The following is a 21,691-nucleotide window of genomic DNA, read 5'->3' on the forward strand; positions in this document are numbered from 1 at the left end:
GGGAAGAGCAGAAAAGAAGAAAGAACAGCGCCAACTACCAACTGTTTAACGACAATCTAAGAAATACACAGGAAAAAAGAAGACTGCGCATGCGTGCACAGCCAACAAATGACGTACAGGGACATAGTCAAGACAATAAGCTATCGAAAACCGCATTTCTGTGGAATGCAACATCATAAATGTTTCATTGATACAATCAAGCCCTTTCTTTTTGATAAAAAAAGCTTCCCAGAGCTCTCTAGCTGTTTGTTTGCTACTCTTACCAAGAATCACCGTTTGCTCAAAGCATGGCTCACATCCGCACGCTCTACAGTACGCAGGAAGACGTGCATCATCACTTTTGATTAAGCTATTGGCATGCTCCCTCAATCTATCACTGATCCAACGTTCCGTTTGTCCGATGTAGGACTTGCCGCAGCTTAGGGGTGTCTTGTATACCACCCCTTGTGCGCATCGCCTAAAAGGTTTAGTAGGACTTGCCGTAGCTTAGGGGCGTCTTGTATACCACCCCTTGTGCGCATCGCCCAAAAGGTTTAGTAGGACTTGCCGTAGCTTAGGGGCGTCTTGTATACCACCCCTTGTGCACATCTTAAAAGGTTTAGTGTGCTGCTTCTGGCAGCCCCTTGGCACATCGCGCTGTTCTTCCTGCTCTTCTGCTCTTCCCGTTTCACGAAATGTGTTTGGTGCCTCAGTCATCTGCTATCTTTACCTCGATAACACTAGTTCTCCACATCTGGACCTGTTGGCCAAGCCTAGCTCGTTCTGTTCTGTCACCATGAGTAGTGTTCGGCGGAAGTCCTTCACTGCACAGCAAAAGCTCAAGATCATCGTCAAGGAATTCAGGAATAGCAAAGCGGAGTGACTGTCGAGGAAGCAAGGCCTACCTTATGGATTCTGTGCAAGCCGCGGATGGCTGCACTACTTTATGAAGCGACAAGGGCTCTCTACTGCTTGAGCAGTAGCTTTTGTACAGCCTTTTTGGTATATCAAATGTGCAGGAAATACGGGAGGATTTTTTTTTTCTTTCTCGACTAGCTGAAAGTGGGGGTGCAAATAATATGCAGGGGCAGGTTATGCGTGCGAAAATATGGTAAATGTAAGGGTTAGACTGATAGAAAGACAAGAGAGGGCAATAGTATAGAAACAGATAAGAAAAGAAAGAAGTAGAAGAACAAAATAAATAAACATGCAGGGCTGAGAAAGTGGGGGTGAAAGGATAAAATCAACAAGGATGAAAGAACTAAATCTTTCTTTAACCTTTTCCTTCAGCAAGCTAATTAATTTCTTGTAAAACACGCTCCGATTAATGACCTATCCCCTGGAGTAGGCTGTGCCAAGTATCTGAGGAACAGCTCAATCTGCGCTCGCCAAAAGGTGAGGCTTGCTTGGCAGCTCCACTGCTCACTTGGACTGCAAAGATGTCGAACTGGCTTTAGCTTTCTTACGAGAGAAAACTTCAACTAAAGGCGAGACTATCTGGGTCGTCTCCTCCCATGCTTAGACTATGACTTACAAAGACCTGATTATATGAAAGCCAGATTTTTTACTTAGAACACCCTGTTCACACTTTTACAGTTCCAATAGACACAGTTTAAACTTGTTGGTTCGCATATCCCTCAAGTTCAAATGACAACCACTGGGATCGCAGATATTTCCAAATTTCTGTTTTCTCACAGTCACTTAGGCAGGAAAAGCCAGTCAGACTTGCCAACCCTTTTGTAAAACATGTAATTCTTTTTTTTAATAGTATTAACAGTAGCCAACCAGTGACTACCATAGTTTATTGCACTACCTCTTATTTCTTTAGGAATTTGAAAATGTTGCACTGTGAGTTCCATACTATTGACCAGCTGTTCTAAACCTCTGCACCTTTTAAAATGTGACCATTCCAAAGGCTCAGCATAAAAATGCAGTCTAATATTATGAAGGCCCCTTAACATAAAATTTTCATGCAGTTGGGAAGGATTGCAATGTTGGACTGAAAGGCCAAAGGTAGAAAGGCTTTTTAAAGTACCCATGTGTTAGTATTTTTGTGCTGCAGCACCTGTAAATAGCCTGACCATGATGTTGCAACCAAACGAAACATGAGGCTGAAGCATGGAGTACAAGAACAAAAAAAGCTGGAATGAATAACACTTTCTTATAGCAGTGGCTGGAATGAAATTTACAGCATGTGATGCTGTTTCCGCATCCAGTTTGTCGGCAAATGCCACCTTCGCGACTGTTTTTTTCATGCACTGTACACATTCATGCACTCTACAGTTTATTGCTACTATGCAGAAAGTGCACAAGAATCAAACACCCACCATTCTTCACACCTGCACCCTAGAAAAAATGAGACGCTGCTCAACTTGAGCTGTAAATTATTTTCGTTTTTTTTTTTATTATTATAATCAAGCTTAAATTTTGAGTGCTTCAGGGAACTCGGGCGAGCTGGACCACTTGCCAAAAGCCCGCAATAAAGCGAGAGTGATAATTAGTCGATCATCCTAAAAGCCACCAAGTGCCTCAGAGCATGTCCTCCTCGGGGTTGGGTGGGCTGCTGTCCATTGAAAGTCTCAACGAGTTGCTGGGCCGGAGCGACGATTGGCAGTATCGTGCCTCCGGAAAGCGATCGTGGTATCGCTCCAGCCGCAGGTACTTCACCGTAATCAGGTTCCCTGCAGAGAATTCGAAAATGACAGAAATGAAATGATGTAGCTTAATCTCCCAAAGATGCACAGCACTATAATATTCGGAGAGTGAAAATATGAGGGGGACCAGCATTTAATGTGCAGTAAAAAAAAAAGGCTGAAGTATGTGTAAAAGTCAAAAAATTGTGAGGGTGCTATCATCTCCTTCGAAATCGTTTTCATTTCACAGTGCACACCGTACGGTTTCCTAAAATGAACTAGAGAGGAGGGCGCTATCACCTCTTTTGAAATAATTTGTGCCTCGTGGTGCGCACCATATCGTTCGGCGACTATGGGAATGATGGGTAGTACACGAATTTGCCTAGTCTTTGCACTTACAGGTGGCGAACGCACCTGTGGCTTTGTTTATTGCTGTGTTTCGGTTGTGTTTTGAAGAAAAGAATGAGCCCTTTTGAACTTCATAACCCGATCTGAAATGTTAAACTTAAAAAATTAAGGTGGTCAGGTGTAACTGCCAAACATTTGCTGATTTTTGTTTCGTAATAGAACAGCTTCAAGCCACGTGAACCCTAACGGAGCCAGAAGTACGAAGATTAGACAAATGCGTGTACTAGCCATCACTCCCATGCTTGCTGAAGCGCCGTGCATAGCAGCTCCTATAGACATTAGTGCCAGAGTTGCCTCTAGTGTATTTATAGTGAACTCTACGGTGCAGACATGTCTCGTGGGTAGGCCGCATTTCGGTTTTTGTCACCAGTCAAGCCCCATACAGAGAAAAGAATACTTTTGCCATATTTTTTATCATTATAAGCATGCCTGCTGCTATTAGCAAAAACAAAGCAGACACACACAGAACAACAAAAGCATAATTTTCACATTGTCATTCTGGATCTGTGTTTATTATGCTTACAAGTACACACAAAGAAAAGTACAAATAACACTCACCGTCGAACCAAGAGCCATGCAGGGAACGATATGCTTGTCCCGCTGACTCCAAGCTGGAACACTTCATGTAGACGCAGCCCTGTTCAATACGATGAGATCATGAAACGATGGTCATTAAATGAAGACTAAATCGCTTTAACACTTCTGTGATTGTCATCCTTTACATATCTTTCTCATGTGAGTGGCTGCTTTCAAGAAACGATACGGCAGCAGAAGTTTTTAATGACATGGTCCCCAACATGTGGAACGCCAAGAAACAACATAAGAGAAAAAAAATGAACAGGAAAGGTAAGCTACAAAACCATGGCTAGGACCACCCATTCTGAAAATTGAAGAGAGCTTGCAATTTCACAGAAAGTGGTTAGTGCTAGTCATTTACATCTGGACATGCACTTGCCTTCAATATTCTTCTGTAGTAATTATAGAACTAGGAGAATAATAGTACTTGCGCATAAAGAGATACTAATTTCTATTTCCATTTGAGAATCCCAGTCTTCATGCATTCAGGTGTCTGATGCTCTAAGGACATAATCAGTGGAGTGGTGCTAGTTGTCAAAGAGAGCCCAGTTTCAACACTAAACAATAGGCAAGTGCCAATAGCAAATATTATTTTCGAAGTGAATAGTGATTTGGTAGAATAATTTTGAATCAAATTCGAGTAGTATATATCACATATTATAAAAACAAAAAATAAGCGTTTTTGCACGACCCAACTAACCTATGCAATATTTCTGGCCTGAGCAAAAGCCACTTTTTTTAGTTCAGAAAAAGTTGAAACAACTTTGAATACTAGCAGTATTTGACTTTCATCAGAATGCAAGAGATAACCTGTAAAACATGAAGCGTTCTGAAGTTGACAGTACTCAGAGCATAGGAGCCGGTATAACAATCTTTTAAACTTAAGGGGAGATGCTACTCGAAGACACTTTTTTTTTAATATTCATCCTAGAGCAATGAAACATGAGCTGTTAATGGAACTTTTTATGCTGATTTCAAATATATAAATAGTTTTCTTGCAAGTTACACACTTCTAGCTCTGCAACATGACAAAGTGAAAACCTTAACCCTTTTGCCCCCCCCCCCCCCCCCCCCTCTTTTCATCCCTAAACTTCGGTAACTTTTTACCATTCATAGCTCATAATGCTTCAAATAAAGTGTAGAGTGCAAATAACTAATTAGGAAGCACATACAAAATATGTAATATGCGTGAAAAATAATAGGCGTAAAAAGTCCATATTTCACCTACCCTAATAAATGTATACATACAATTTTTTATACAATAAAATATTGAAATTTAAACTAGATAATTGCATTTGTCATACCTTGGAAAAAATTTGGGCGAAGTTTCATGCTGATCTGAGCACTAGAAGTGCCCGAAAAAAAAAAGGGGCACATTGGAAAAAATGACAAAATTTGTGTTTTGAGAACAACGAGTTTTAAAGTTAAAATAGAGTTTTTATTTATGAAAGATATCATTAAATCAGATGAAATTTGCACACCAAAAAGAACAATCCTTCTTGTAGCGGCCACTGTGACTAAAATACGCCAGCACCATGAGCTTGCCCCTCTCGGCTTTTTCGAGCCGACTCCTCACAGACATTTCGCTCATATACAGGACCATGAAACGCTTGCCAAACTTCCGCTCCATCTGGCAGAGCCTTGTGCCAACTGCAAGCTAGGAAGAAGCTCGACAGGACTGCGAAATCCAAACTAAGTCCAGTGTCATGCCATTTTGCAGCCATGCTTGTGACACATACCGTCGTACATAATGGCAATGTCGTCCCTGCTAAGTTTTCTCACTGCGACCTCTTTCGACCTCTCAAGATTGGCGCTGACGTCATCCATTGCCACATCCCGAACTTTCCGGCTGACAGGTGTGAATGACTTTTGATGCATTGGCTTTTGCAAGCCAACAACTGCTGCAAATCGGACCAGCTGCTCGCAGCCTATTCCTACAGAGCATGCCGCACAACGGCTTTCATTTGCGAGCAATTACTTTTTTCATTCATGTTGTATTTGTTTCGTTTGTAACGCCAGCAAAACCAGCTGTGCGCGCACCGTTTTGTTTGGGCCCTGTGCGCCTTCATTCTCCCTTTCCCCCCCTCCCTTCACCCTCTCCTAATGCCAATGTATATAACCACGCTGCGGACAATAAACGCCGTCGTTGACTGCCCGACCATCGTCCCTGCTGCTTCGCTGCGCGTGCCTGTGTTACTACAATTCATAACGAAGATAATTACACGATAAAAGCATTGTTCAGCTGCACTGCTCGACAAGACATGGACCCCGCAAATAGGTTTCACAGAACATACAGTCGCGCAGTGGCCAATGGCGGTCCCCAATTCGTACCATGTGATAAGCCATTCGCTGCGCTCGAAAAACGCACAGAAGAGTGATTCTTTTTATTATTTCTTGCGCTGCATCAGCGAGAGAAACTGTTGTTATTTGAAGAGTGAGGCTCGACTCTTCGACTCATGCGATCAACAATGGCTAGCGGCGGCGCATTATCAGCGGCAAGGTGCTCGAAGAATGCACACTTCCGACCTTTTAACAGGCACCTTGTGCTCTTGTGGGGGTGCTGACACCCCCCCTGTAAAGTTGTCTGCGCCGCGTGGCGCACGTGTCTCACCCCAAGGCTTTATTTCGGTGGTGACCGCCGCCGGGCGATAGATGGCGTTGTGTTCGGTTTGAGTACCACTGTTGGTGGAGTGGTGGCGCCGGCGGTGGCCCCTGGCGGAAGGCAGGCCTTGGTGGTGGGCGAGCGTTGAGCGAGTCTCTTCTGCGCGTGGCGGCTGCTGCGAATGGTTGTCTGTAGTGTGGGTCCCCGGTGCTCGGCACCACAGGCTTCGCGCCGGGGTCCCACGTGGAAAGTCAGGCGTTGGCGACGTCGCCTTGGGTATGTGTTAGTGTGTTGGGTGTGTTAGTGTGTGTTTATCATGTTATTGTGTGTTTAGTGTGTCACTGCGTTATGTTGTTTGTATAGTAGCGTGTTAATTAAAATCGATGTAACATTCGGCGGACGATATCGTCGTTTAAATTAGTTAATAAATGTATGTATGTTGCGTGCTTTGTACCGAACCGCGTCAACTGTGTCCGTTCACTCCAAGAGCGTGGCGTGGCGAGGCGCTCGTTCGCCTCGCCGAGACCCCACACTCTTTAATGAAATTTTAAAGCATTTCCAATTAAGTCTCGACCTGTAATATTTTTTACATAACAGTAGAGGTAGTCATCTTGTCAAAACAGGTGAAAATAAAAAATTGGTAGTTTTGAAAAAAAAAACTCACGTTTTTCGACCCGTATCTCCCCTAAAGGGCCACTCACCAGGTTTGACAATTTTGAGCTGACAAGCGCAATGCGTAGACGAGGCGTTCATGATCACGTCTGCCAAAATTTACAACACTACGTGCCGTGGAAATGGGTCAAATTTCAAGATGAAAGCTGCTCCCCCTCCCCTCTGCCGGCGCACGCGTAGAGAATGAGGGAATAACGTATATTTGCACGAATATAACGCGAGTTTTTTTCCAAAAATATGCGAGTGAAAAAGGCACCTCGCGTTATATTCGCGTTCGTGACAAAAAGTGGCAAAAATATAACGCGAAAATTTTTCGAGCCTTTCTTTTTTTTCTTTTAAATCTTCGTTCTTGTAAGGCGCGCCGCACATTCCACGAACTTCGTGGTTTTGTCGCCCCATATAGCACATTTTATTCTGACTTGCGCATCCAGTGACAGCGCGTGGCAAGGCACCGTGGCGCCGACGGCCGCCGGACGTCTCGGAGCACCGCCGCTCAGGGCGCCGGCGACGTGCGCGCCACTACGGTAGGCTGCGGCGGTCGCAATCTGCGCTAGCGCTGCTAGCGCCACAGCAGCCCCAGTGGCAACACGTGGATAACAATCATTTCGGAAAAACGTGTGCATCGCCTTCCTACGCCTTGCGGTCGCTCGTTGCTGTGTTCTTTCTTCCGCTTGGCCCGTCATCATGTACAAACGGAATCAATACACTGCCGCGTTCAAAAAACAGGCGATCCTGCTGGCCGAAAATAGGGGAAATTCAAGTGCGGCACGGCATCTCGGAGTGACGGAGTCTACCATTCGAGGTTGGATGAAGTTTCGAGAGCGCATATTCCAAGCCGCACCGACACGCAAGGCGTTCCGTGGGCCTAAGACCGGCCGTTTCCCGGAAATCGAAGTGGACCTGGCGGAATTTGTGCGTCAACGTCGTGGCCAGTTTCTGCCTGTGAACGCCGAACTTGTGCAGATAAAAGCAAGGGAGCTTGCACGTGAGGCCGGCGTGCCCCGTGACACCTTCAAAGCCAGTCGCTCGTGGGTCCAGAAGTTCATGCGTCGGGCGGGATTCTCGCTTCGCCGAAGGACGTCAATTTGCCAGAAACTTCCGGCCGAGTATGAAGAGAAACTCGTTGAGTTTCAGCGTTACGTTATCAAGATGAGGAGAGAGAAAAACTACCCCCTAGGCCAGATCGGTAACGCGGATGAGACCCCGATCTTTTTGGACATACCGGCTGGCTATGTGATCGATCAGCTCGGCACCAAGGAGGTGCGCGTCCGCACAACGGGTAACGAAAAGACCCGGGTGACGGTGATGCTGGCGTGTACGGCGGACGGGCGTAAGCTGCCGCCATTTCTCATATTTAAGAGGAAGACTCTGCCCAAGAATGAGACATTCCCACACCGGATGCACGTCAGGTGCAATGATAAGGGCTGGATGGACAGCACCATGATGACTGAGTGGATCCGTGTTGTGTGGGGAAGACGTCCGGGCGCACTTCTCAACACTCCAGTTATGATTGTGCTGGACGCGTTTAGAGGCCACTTGACCGATGAGGTAAAAGAAGCGCTCGCCAAGGCCAACACTGACCTTGTTGTCATTCCCGGAGGAATGACGTCGCAGCTCCAGCCACTGGATGTCTGTATTAATAAGCCTTTTAAGGACCTCGTACGCCGGGAGTACGAGCAGTGGCTGGAGGCTAGCAATCGCCAACTGACTCCATCGGGTCGCATGAAGCGAGCTTCAGTCAGCGAGGTCGCTCGCTGGATACACAATGCTTGGGAGGCCTTGCCGTCGGCAATAGTGTCACGGGCATTCCTTAAGTGCTGCCTCTCGAACAGTCTGGACGGCACGGACGACGACGCGGTTTTTGTCGACAGTGACAAAGACTCTAGCAGCGATGATGACTGATCAGGCAAGCCAGTGATAATAGCATTTCTAACTGCTGCAAATATAAATAAAGCCTCTTTGATTGCTGTTTACAGTTGCATCACCTCGCGTTATAATCGTACTAAACTTTTTTTTTTTTCGTCGAGACCTATAGTACCCCCCTCGCGTTATATTCGCGGTCGCGTTATATTCGTGCAAATACGGTAGGCGTAGGAATGGCCCTACGTACACGGCAATGCAGCGATGTTGGTCCTCTACATCGACGACTCTGCTCTGACATTGTCAACAGTATACCACGTGGCATGGCAAAATTGATTTAACACAACATGTGTAGTTTATGTATTTATTGGTTTAAGAGATGAATAAAACTTGAAATAAATAATGAGACGCAATAAAAAATTGTGCACGTTTTTTTTACATTTTTTCCTGTGAAATGCTACGAGATGCAGGGCTAATGTGCCAGCGTTTCGCATGCATTCGGGTCCCCACGGTCAGCGCATTGAGCAGACGACCACCGTGGAACGCTCCTACGCGTTCGCTCACTCATTGTACTCATCTACTCTACCGCGTCTAAGCCAGCGTTTCCAAACAATCGCGCAGAAACAGGCAGAAGACCACAAAATAACGCTGGTCAACAAAGCAACGCCACTCGCGTGCACGGGGGCTGGACTTGTTCAGGCACGTCATGCGAACGTCACCTCTTGGTCGTATGCCGGAGAGTGTGGGGATGAGATTTGGCTTGCGAAGGCTACGCGGAGGAGCGGCAAGAGTTTCGAGATCGCCTCCTCTCACCCTCGTTTCGCGCCGCTTCAAAAAAACCTGTTTTCTCCACTCGTAATGAACCGATTCGAAAAAAATTTGTGGCAAAACGTTCCTCATCGGACACCCAACAACTTCCACTGTCTAGCTAAAGTTCGGTATGGGGCCTGGTGAGTGGCCCTTTAAGTATGCCCTGAAACACAGTTTTGAGTAACCATGATATTAATTTACTGGAAGACCTTATTGCCTCACAAATTCAACGCAGCAAAAATGCTAAGAATTCATCCAGTACGAGCTGAGTTACAAAAATTTGCTACACACTACAACTGCATTCTCTCTTCTCTTACCCTAACGAAAGCGCTGAAAGCTAAGCAGGGAGGGATGGGAGGGGCAAACAAAATACGTAAAGAGCGTCTCGTGACCTTGAGCACTCGTTTTCTTTTTTTTTTCTTTGAATACATAGCTTTCTCATTACGATCGTGCGTGCACGCGTGGGCAAGTGACGGCCTCTTGGGGCGATCTTTGTAACGACAGAGCACGCAATGTTCAAACCGGCCAATGGCCGATAGATGGGTATTTTACGAGTAATTTTTTAGCATCTTCCGTCCTTTATCGAGGAAAGAGAACGCAATATTTAGCTGACTCTGATAATTTATTGTGCATTCAAGACCGGATGCTGCGATATAACATTTGGCTCGCGTGTTCTCGGAAGCCTCTACTACCGATCGGCAGGGTTTTCTGACCATGCTCAAAAAGTGGGCCCCTTTAAAATGAGATGAATCGGTGTGAGGGTAAGATGATTTAACCTTGAAGTGGGGCTTCACGGCAGTGCAGATTTCCCCTGGATAGGTGTTCTCACAGCTTAGCACGCCTACACTGCAGTGAAACCACTTTTACAAAAAAAACTGAGTGTCGATTATTAATGTTTATTCGTTCATTTCGAATACTTCCAAATTTTCAACAATTAAAATTCAAATTGCAGCAAATTCAAATACCGCAATATTCGTACGAATGTTCGCACAAGCATACTAAACAAGACATTCCTTTTTTTCACTTGTTTTACACAAAGCAGGGGACAGCACCTGATGCATTCACCTAAAATGACTTGAAGGCAAAAACCATCCAGTCTAGTTATTTTTCTGTGCACTTTGTTATCACACAAACACTGCTTTTAAAAATTTATTTTGCCCATGTACCTGCCACAGACAAAGTTAATGCACTGCTTGCCTGACTCGATGCACGTTTGAGCGAAACACCTCTTCTTTTAGTTTGTTACATGAATGCCACAAGAACAAAGTGAACAATCAGCCTACATAGTCCCATCATATCTGCTCCTTTTTATTCTTTGAGTCACGTGAATGCAGCACTGACAAAGCCAATGTGTAGCTTTCAATCACTTAGACTTTTTTTGCTCCATTTCCCTCATGCAGGTTTTTCGTTCAAGCTCGTGTTCGCACGAGACAGATGGTCTGGTAATTCTTAGCAACAAGTCGAGCCCCGCAGCACCTTTCACATCCAAAATGAGGATGCATAACAGGTGCTTTAGTACCACATAACAGTAAGGGCTGCCACCACTAAGCCACTCATGCCATTACATCGGATTGTGCTTACCTCTCGAGATGACGTGTCCACATGTATGTGTACGATGCCAGTGTTTCCTTCACACTTCTCTAGTATCGCATTCTCAATCTGCTTGGGCCAGTCATCTTCATACTCCCTGCAGTGTCATTGAATGCAGTCCAAGTTATACAATGCAGATGCTCTAATTACAGCCAAAGCTCAAAGAAAAACCGTAACTAATATGAAAGTTGTATAGTGTCTGACATTACAGGCATATATTTAATTACTACAATGTATATACAATGTTAATATAGCTAGCATACAATATCAATATAACTAATAATGTGTCCAACAAAGATGAACAAGCCCTTAAATGTTTCCACTTTTTTCCCTCACTCATAGAAAAGGTCTCGTTCTTCCAGACTTGATGCCTTCAGGTACTGGGCGAGAGATTATAGATGGCTTGCGCTGATGTGCCTAAACCACCATGTTGGTGAACTGCATGGCGCGCGCAAAGTTCAAGACGTCACGCGTTAATGTTATTTTTGTATAGACGTCAAGCGTTAATGTTATTCTTATTTCCCTCGCAAGTTCTTTCGTTATTGATGGAAAGAGGCCAATCAAATTCTGGCCACATCGTTATGATATTGAAGCAAGTCAAACATGATGTGATCATGCTGTCTCTACGTCATCAAGGCTGCCATGTTGGTGAACCGGCACATTACAAAGCTGCGACAATGACGTCACTTGCAAGCTATCTATTGGTCAGCTGCCAGCTCCTAAGATCACGTGCTATGTGACGCCAATAGGTAGAAAAAGAGTGTTTCGCACTCTCCATCACAAGTACTAGCGACACCGGCTAACACTCGCATTCAAGTGCACTTATATACTCCGTGAAATGGACAAGGGGATGACCGCCATTGTAGCTCGATAGGAAGAACACCCAACCCATCAGTATTTGAAGGTCGTAGGTGCAGCCCCTGGCAACAACAAGTTATATTTTTGTTCGCTTTACTTTCTTCACAATTACATCATAATTATTACAAATAACATCCCCTATACATTCCTCTGCGTGATTGTCTGTTAGTTCTCATTAATATTGTGTCCAACAAAAACAAGTCGTTGAATTTTCCAATTCTTTCCCTCGGGTATATATTTCTACAAAACACTTCAAGGTTACTTTTTATTATACATTCAAGCAAGAACAGCCCTTTCAGCCATGTTCGATATTTCAGACAACTTCCCAGCATTATAATGTACTTGATACAGCCATCGCATAAAGACACTTGACAATGTCAAAAGATGAAATTATTGGCCATTTGATTATTATGACTTCTTGCCACGATTACAGTTAAGAAATGCCATTATTCGAAGCCACCACTCCCTTTTTGTTACTTATTCCACAGCCTCGAAGCAGTCCTTTAGCGCGCCGGTCCCCTGATAGCCGTGGCGAATCCCTTAGGTTTACTGTACTACAGTATAAAAACGCTCCCTGGTCAAACGTACATGATGTTGTGGCAAAGCATACCAAGAATGAAAAGGAGCTGTGGTTATGCGGCATTAGCATGCATCTGCCATCTACTGTCATAGTACAAGCACCCAGACACCTTTAAGCGAACCAGCAGGCCTTCCGAACTACTGGAGATATGATTGAGAAGGTTAAGAACCATAAGAAAAGCCAAAAAACATGCATTACCTTCAGAATACCCTATTTCAAATACAATTTCAAGGTCCTAAAAAGTATGAAAAATTAAACATAGGCCATATCTTACAATTTGCTATAGAACACATCGACGCTGAACCGCACTCTTTCCTCAAGCTCATAACAGGCTAGAAGTAGTTATACAAAGAGTAAGTGATAAAATTCAACCCGTGTATCATTATTGTCAACAACAGTTCATGCACAGTTACATGTATCCAGAATGCCTATTCTGTATCATTATTGTCAACAACAGTTCATGCACAGTTACATGTTACCAGGACGCCTATTCTAACTATATGCCTAGAACATTGCCCTCTTTTTCAGTGAAAGCCTCCTTCTGAGAAAGCTGCAGAAGCCAATCCTCCTGCCGCATGTTGCACACTGATGCCGTGGCAGAGTGCTAGCCACTGTACCACATAGTGACATAACATAACATTGGCAGCCACTCAGAGCCAGTTGCTAAAGCTATGCGTGTTCACAAGGGAACACCAAGAGAGGTACTGTCACACATACAAAAAAAATTAAGACCAGCTTAGCACAAAGAGTGCCAAGCCTGAAAAAAGTACAGATCCCGGCAGTGCAGTGTTTTTTTTTTTTTTTGATCTCTTTGGTTTCCACACCTTCCTTCCCTTTTTTTGTTGTTCTTTTTTTTTCATTTCATTTTGTCTCTTTATTTCTATTTATTTTTCCCTCTCTATATATATTTTTTTCCTTCCTATTCTTTTTTTGTTCTTTTTCTCCTTTTTGTTTCATTTTGTCTCTTTATTTATATTTATTTTTTCCTCTCTATCTATATTTTTATATTTTTTCAATCCTACCTATACTTTGCATTTGCTTACTTTTTTTGCTGTTTTTGTATGTGGTTTTGCCTGCGTTAAGTGCACTAGTTTATTTTTTTCCTGACAATAAGTAATCATCATCAAGGCACTTGAACAAGAGGAGGAAGGCTTCTCTTTGGTGTGATCTCATGCTTAATATTCTCTATATAGAGCTTTATATCAAGCGACGATGAGGTATATATAAACATCCTGGAAGAAATCTACAGGGGATCAACTGCTACCATAGTGCTTTATAAAGAAAGCAACAGAATACCAATCAAGAAGGGTGTAAGTCTCCCCAATGCTATTTACCGCAGGCTTACAGGAGGTTTTCAAAAACCTCGAATGGGAACAGTTAGGGATAAGAGTTAATGGAGAGTACCTTAGTAACCTGCGCTTCGCCGATGACATTGCATTGCTGAGTAACTCAGGGGACGAATTGCAACATATGATTACGGAGTTAGACAAGGAGAGCAGAAAAGTGGGTCTTAAAATTAATCTGCAGAAAAGAAAAGTAATGTACAACAACCTCGGAAGAGAGCAGTACTTTGAGATAGGTAATAGTGCACTTCAAATTGTAAAAGACTATGTCTACTTAGGGCAGGTAATAACTGCAGAGCCGAACCACGAGATTGAAGCAACTAGAAGAATAAGAATGGGGTGGAGCACATTTGGCAAGCACTCTCAAATCATGACTGGAAGATTGCCACTATTCTTTAAGAGAAAGGTGTATCCTGCCGGTACTTAGCTACGGAGCAGAAGCCTGGAGACTTACAAAGAGGGTTCAGCTTAAACTGAGGACGACGAAGCGAGCAATGGAAAGAAAAATGGTAGGTGTAACCTTAAGAGACAAGAAGAGAGCAGAGTGGATTAGGGAACAAACGGGGGTTAAGGATATCATAGTTGAAATCAAGAAGAGGAAATGGACATGGGCCGGGCATGTAGCGCGTAGACAGGATAACCGCTGGTCATTAAGGGTAACTAACTGGATTCCCAGAGAAGGCAAGTGGGTTAGGGGGAGACACAAGGTTAGGTGGGCAGATGAGATTAAGAAGTTTGCGGGTATAAATTGGCAGCAGCAAGCACAGGACCGGGTTAACTGGCGGAACATGGGAGAGGCCTTTGTCCTGCAGTGAACGTAGTCAGGCTGATGATGATGATGATGATGATGATCAAGCGACCATGACAGCATACTACATACAGTACTGCCTGGTCCACATTAAAAAGTGCTCAAAAGAACACACTGGGGAAATTACAGTGCTCTCGCAGCTCAAATTCCAGGCACCGTGTCACAGGAGGTACTGATCCAGACAAGCAGTTCCTTCCAACAAGATCGTGGGACATACTCACACTTCAGGGTCGAACATGTGGCGAATCTTTAGGCAGGTGGCCGGCACGCAAGCTGGTCCCGGAGGCGTGCCCGTGGCCCCGCTCTGGCTTTCGAAGGCCTTTCCCTGCCACACCTTGGAGCGTGAGGGGGAAGCTGTGCCCAGCCAACGCCACACCAGGTAGCTCTCTCCCTCAATTTGCTGTAGTTCCGTGCGAAGGCGCGAATCATTCTGCTCGAGGAATGCTACCGCACTTTGCCACAGGCTGCTCAGCTGTTTCCTGCAGTCGTTTCAACATCGTATTGGACTTTCTTTACCGCCAAGGCACTTTTGAAGTCCTGGGACGAATTTTAAAAATTTGCCTAATGCTATTGTTGCTGTAAATAAAACACTGGCGTAGAGAATGTTAACCCTTTCATGTCTGTGTTATAAAACTCCGAACAAAAGAAAAAGTGTTCTCAATTTCCAGCTTTAAATAGCAACCATTAAATGATTCAACAGCTAAATTATCTAAAATGCAACTTTAATGCATACTTTTATGTATGTCACGAATTCTCTATATGCCACAGAAACGAGAAACTTGCAATAAAGAAAAAAACGTACGGCAGAATTACGTAACATCTCGTGTGCCACCTCTTGGTTGCATACACACCTAATAGACAAAATTATTGAAGATAGAACTTGTGTAAACCAGGCAAAAAAAAAAGTAGTGAGAGTTCCTGCACGCGCTCCACGATCTTCACCATCAGCTACACAATGATTGGTTATAGCGTGAAATACTGTGCATGAGGCTGCACTATATATTTCATGCTGAAAGCTACGTTCCCCGTGAGTACTTGGCAGCGGGCATTGCAGGCGTCACGCATTTCGTGACTTTCTTGCTCGAATTTTTTTAAGACAGCAATCTGTGATGTATACTAGCAGCAACTCTGTGGTCCACTTCTAGCTGCACATGGTGCACATAAACAACAATGACAGAATCGACGTGCAGCAATTCTGACAGGAATTTTAAGTTTTGGTATTCCAAAATGTATATTCTTTTGTATCTTAGGAAATATAAGAAGGGTTCTTCAAATTTCTTAACACACAACATAGCGTGGCACAGCTCAGACCATATGAATAGTACATGTGACATTTAGAGCAAATCGGAACACTCAGCCGTTATTCCTATAGCCACGTAATAAAACGTCGTGATTCCCCTCACAAAAATAGCCGTTGAGTATTTCAGTAGCTCAATATCAAGGTAGGGTTTCCATTGAAATAAAACTGCAAGAGGTTGGCGCTGCCACTTGCTTCATGATAATGGTGCACTCGAAAGTACCATAAGAAATTATAAAAACAACATGTTTAATTTGGGTTACAAGGTTCTTTAGATTATTTTGTGTTAGTACAGTAAAACCTCATAATTTCAAAGCCACTGGGACTGTGAAAAATATCTGAATTAAGTGGGTTTTCAAATTAACAAAACATACACAAAGTGGGATGCAAGGAACATTGAATTATTGAAACTAATCAGTGCTGGTAATTTGTTGTGCTGGCTAGCTTTTGGCTCCGTAAGGGTTCTGTTTTCCAGCAATACCCGATTCCAATTGGGCAGCATACACGGGGAGCCATGAGCCTCGCTGCTGCCAGCAGAAAAGACGCGCCTCGCTGCCACGCAGTGTTGACACGTGGCAGCACTTTACCAACTCAGTGGATTGTGAGGCGACCGTTCCCTCATCACCATTGAAGTTTTTGAACTGAGTAATCGAAGTAGGCGTCGCAGGCAATAACTCCAACAGCACTGCAAGTGCACAAATTGCTGAAGAAACCGCCAGTTGGAGGTACCCATTCATTGCGAATTCCATCAGACTGTCCTTTATAATATTTTTCATATTCCCAGAAATCACGATGAATCACGATGCGCTGACGTTGCGAGAATCATTCAACATGCTGCCCACGCGTCCCTGCTGTATTGAAATGAAGCACATCTTCCCTTTCACTGGTGCACATGTCAGCTGACCACAAGGCTGCTTGCATTTTTTTTCTTTTTTTGCACTGGAGAAGCATTTAGCGTTGAAGAAGCACTGCAAGCGGCAGTGCATTGCGTCGAGAAACACGTTAGTCAGATGGGCCTCTGTCTCTCACCTTCTAAATCAGAGTTGCTCCTATATCGTCCCACTAGATGGGGACCGAAGCCTAGAGGGTGAAGGCCTCCCGAGGAGACAGATATTAGGGTACCAACTTCATCCGGGTGCGAGATCCCCAGGGTTCGCTCTCTCCGGGTGCTGGCATGATTATTGAAGCTATCGGTCAGCACGGGCGTACTATAGATAAGCTTACAGGGCATGCTGAAGGAGTACTCAGACTCATTGCAAGGGTTTCCAATAAAAAAGGGGGGGGGGGGGGGGGGCTTAGGGAAGATAATCTACTCAGGCTATTTCACGCGTTCCTCATGAGTCATGTGAATTATGTCACTCCCATGCACAGATGGCAGAAACATGAGATTAACAAGCTGAACACGCTAATCAGGAAGTGTATTAAGAGAGTCCTCGGACTCCCAATGCACACACGCACAGAAAACCTAGCAAGACTTGGCATACACAACATATTGGAAGAAGTGATTGAAGCTCAGCAGACCGCACATATTTCCAGACTCTCGTCTACGACAGCTGGAAGGGGAATCCTGACTAAGGTCGGGCTCAGTCCGATGACTTTAGAGGATAGGACCATTCAGCTTTCGGATAGTGTTCGACAGGCTATTACAGTCTGCCCTATTCCAAGGAACGTGCATCCAACTTTCAACGCTGGCAGGAGGACGGCTCGCGCCTCCGCGCTTCTGCGGTACGCGCATGCGCATGAGGCAGAGTCGTGTTTCGTAGACGCTGCCAAGTACGAAGGTGACTCCAATCGCTTTGTTGCTAACGTTGTGGACCTAAAGGGACTCATATTATCAGCCGCGTCAATCAGCACGTCGTCGGCTTATAAGGCAGAGTAACTGGCCATTGCACTGGCAATCCTCAGGTCGGACAGAGAAGATATTTACGGACTCGAGATCAGCCCTTCGAGCTTTCTCAACTGGGGCTGTTTGTGAGGAAGTTGCTAGGGCACTTGAGGGTAAGGTGCTGACTCATCACGTCATTACATGGTTCTCGGCGCCTTCGTAGGGGGGTTGGCCAACGTCAATGAGTTGGCCCATGCCCAGGCGCAAGGTCTTGCCGGCCGCGCCAGGCACTGGGAAGCCGGTGTGCCGGGTGGGACCGGCGACGGGCTTAGTCCGACCCTTTCGGAAGCTGACCCACCCCGCTTCAGGGACATTCTCTCCACCTTTAACGAGATCACTAGCCACTACCAGATGAGCCGCAGGGCTTTCCCCATGTCACATCGAAATCTCACGAGGCCCCAGGCCGTGACTCTCAGGCTTCTGCAGACAAAGTAGTATCCCACACTCTCCGTCTTCAGTAGGTACACAGAGGTCTCCCCTCTGTGTCCCGACTGCGGGGCGGTTAGCGACTTTAAGCACATGCTCTGGGCGTGCCCCTCTTTGCAGTACCACACAATCCACGGCTTGACGGAGGAAGCCTTCTCTGCTTTCCTCACGAGCCACGACTGGTTTGACCAACTCCGGGCTGTCTAGAAGGCCCACGATGCGGCGGTGAGGCTTGGCCTCCCTATCCCAATGTGGGAGCGGCCCGCGGTCTTGCCCCTATAAAAACGGGGTGAAGATTCTTCCGGACCCTAATAAAGTTAACTATCTATTTTGCGCTGGTCGCAGTGAGGCTGGGGTGCTTCACCTTTCACTCATTAGTATGGCTATAATGCATTGCTTTGAGGGTCGTAAAAGCCGGGGTTTCGCGAATTTGCAGCAAAATCGGGATCAGCACTGCCACATGGCACCTAAATTTCAAATTGATCGGGCTGGTGCTCACTGCTGTTTAAATTTATTCACTCAAACTTACACATTGCAAAATATGGCACAGCAGGAATTCGTTGAACTAAGCAAACTTTTAAAATTAAATCGAGTTCAAATTAATGATGTTCAACTGTGCTATGCTTTTAGATTGCCTAATAATACCACACAACATTACCTTCAGCACTGAGGCTCGAAACATGTATGCTGTCACACATTGACAGCACATGTTGCTGTCATTGTAGCTTGATGCAATTGTTCTTTGTATACTCTCCTATGTTGCCATGTAATGGGTCTCCTAAACCCTCTAAAATTGCCTTTTTTTGGAGCCTTTAACCCACAAACCTGCTCATAATACTTTTCTATTCTATTCCTGTAAATAATAAAGATAATTGAATTGAATTGGAATGATGGTTTTAATTCTGCCCATATGAGAGTAACTGGCATTCATACTTGCTCCTATAAAATGTAACATCATGCGACACGCTCCCATTACCTGGACTGGAATGTAGGTGAAATATTCAGACACGTACCGTTGGGAAGGGCTGATAAGCCTGTCCCGCACGTGCACTTGCGCCAGGAAGGGTTCTCGGCAGTTTGGCTGCTCTGCATGCTCCTTCAGAATTGCTGAAAATGGTATAAGTACAGTCCACGACAGTTTTTGCCGCCCCCCCCCTTGCATTTTGAGCTAATCTAGAGCCTGTAATTTAACTAAGTGCTCTAAAAAAATATGTGCTGCAGCTGTTCTTTGTTCAGTTTTTCATCTGTTCATAACTAGACTACTATCTTGTACACATTAAGTGTAAATAAACGGATTGATTGATTAAACTGCCATCTAGACAACAATAATGGCTAATGGCATGCTGCCTGTATATAATACACACGCAAGAAACTTTTAGTTTGTCAGCAAACCTCTACAACCTAACATAACAACGAACCCTCGTTAATTCAGAAAATCAGATATTTTGAAACGTGTTCCCTGGTCCTGTCTAGTATGTGCTTAACGACATCAAACCCTAATTAAGTCAATCACCTTTGGCTGCAACCCGTTCAATTCAGATGATCCTTTAAAGGGGCCCTGCTAAACATTTTCAAGAAGCCATAAATTCACTGCCTTAAAAGCTTTTAGAACCCATCCAGTACAAGCAAAGTTACAAATATTTGCCGCACACTGCCACAGCATTCTCTCTTCCATCCTGACGAAAGCACAGGAAGCTAAGCAGGGAGGGATGGCACGGAGAAATAAAATACGCCACGTGCATCTCGTGACCATAAGCACTTTCTCTCTCTGTATATATTTTTTTTTCTTCGGATACTTGACTTTTCAGCACAATCGCACGTGCACACAAAGACGAAGTCACGGCTTTCCGTGGCGGGCCCAGTAACGACCAAGCGCGCCATGCTCAAATCAGCCAATCGCAGATACAACAGCTGTGAGGAGTGATTTTTGAGCTTGTTCAGTCATTTGTTGAGAAGACAAAAAGCAATTTTTAGCTGACTTTGATCACTTATTGCAAGTTCCTGGTCGCGTGCTGAGCTATAATATTTGGCTCGCATGTTCTCGGGAGACTCGACTACCGATCAAGAAGTGTTTTCCGACCATGCTCGAAAAGCGTTGCAGGGCCCTTTTAGTGTGCATAGCGTGAAGCGCCAGAAATGTGCCACACAAAAGAGCAAAAATGCACTTGCAGACAGCCAAAACGAAGCGCTGTTGTCCACACCGCTATCGACAACAGTTAGTGACCACAGTTTTGTCTATATGAGGATTCGACACTCAGCCACCTCGTTGTAACTCGATGCAATGCACACGCACTGTCACAAAGCTAAAACATGGCAGAGCTCTTGAAGATGAAGAGCTTTCAGCCACGGTCTGCATCATGGCATAAAATGTTTTTCACGTGATGATGAATAAACTATCAGCTGTACACCATTTCACTTCAATATGACTATTGTCACGTGCTACGATTATTGTCACCCTATTGTCACATCGATACGACCGCGGCGCCAGACTATTGTGTTCACTTACCCTGAAACGTGCTCCACACGCTTCCTTGTGACCGTATTTACACGATTGTAGGTTACACGATTGTAGGTAGTGGTGGCCATATGTACTGTATTTTACACGATTGTAAGTTAACTGAAATATAGGTGGACTGCTCAAAAATCATATGAGTAAAAGAAGAGAGAGAGACAAAAAGCAGCAGCTCTTGTTTCGGCTTCAACTGTAAGTCGACCTCCCAACTTCAGATTTTGAATTTATATAATATGGATCAATCTACAATCGTGCAAATACGGTCACAAGGAAGAGTGCGGGGCACGTTTCAGGGTAAGTAAACACAAGAGTCTGGCACCGCAGTCGTATCGATAACGAAGTTGCAGGATAAAAGTTGCAGTTCTTACACTGCTCTTATGTAACTATGAGGTTTCAAATTCATCAAGAAAATGGAAGTGTAGTGATGTAACAGACAATTGTTTTCTTGATACTTTCGATAAGTTGACATTCGGTTAATTTAGACATTTTTTCCCATCTCGTGAAATCTGAATTAATGAGCTTTTACGGTAAAACCAAACAAAAACTAGCACAAAGTAACCCAATCCAACACACCGTCTACACTGACAGAGCAAAAAGAGCCATACGGCTCGATGTCATCATCTGCAAATTGGAGGCATAAACATGTGTAATGGCACTTGTAAAGCAGAGATTTACCACGTGAACATTACAGTAAACAAGCACACTCGACATCACTGCTAGTGTAAAGTTTCGTATCTGTGCCTCAGTTTAATGTTTATACTACTAGCGCAATCATCCAACACACAAAAAAAATGTGATTATAAATGTGTCTACACATTAGCGCACTTCAAATCACTTGCATAAAAGCGGTCT

At 44.5% G+C, this 21,691-nt stretch overlaps 1 protein-coding gene across 1 annotated transcript in view; it reads right to left on the reverse strand.

Annotated features, from left to right (window-relative positions):
- Window positions 1-2,363: 2,363 nt before the first annotated feature.
- The window catches only part of MAN1 (LEM domain-containing inner nuclear membrane protein MAN1), a 39,119-nt gene continuing 19,791 nt past the window's right edge, over window positions 2,364-21,691 (reverse strand). The window contains exons 9-13 of the mRNA XM_037415378.2: window positions 19,341-19,434; window positions 14,941-15,198; window positions 11,122-11,227; window positions 3,579-3,657; window positions 2,364-2,660 (exon numbers count right to left, since the gene is read on the reverse strand). Coding sequence (XP_037271275.2) covers window positions 2,509-2,660; window positions 3,579-3,657; window positions 11,122-11,227; window positions 14,941-15,198; window positions 19,341-19,434 — 689 coding nt within the window. The 3' untranslated portion in view covers window positions 2,364-2,508. The remainder of the gene's footprint in view (window positions 2,661-3,578; window positions 3,658-11,121; window positions 11,228-14,940; window positions 15,199-19,340; window positions 19,435-21,691) is intronic.

Source organism: Rhipicephalus microplus, chromosome 9, assembly GCF_043290135.1.
Source record: "Rhipicephalus microplus isolate Deutch F79 chromosome 9, USDA_Rmic, whole genome shotgun sequence".
NCBI classification, from domain to species: Eukaryota; Metazoa; Arthropoda; class Arachnida; order Ixodida; family Ixodidae; genus Rhipicephalus; species Rhipicephalus microplus.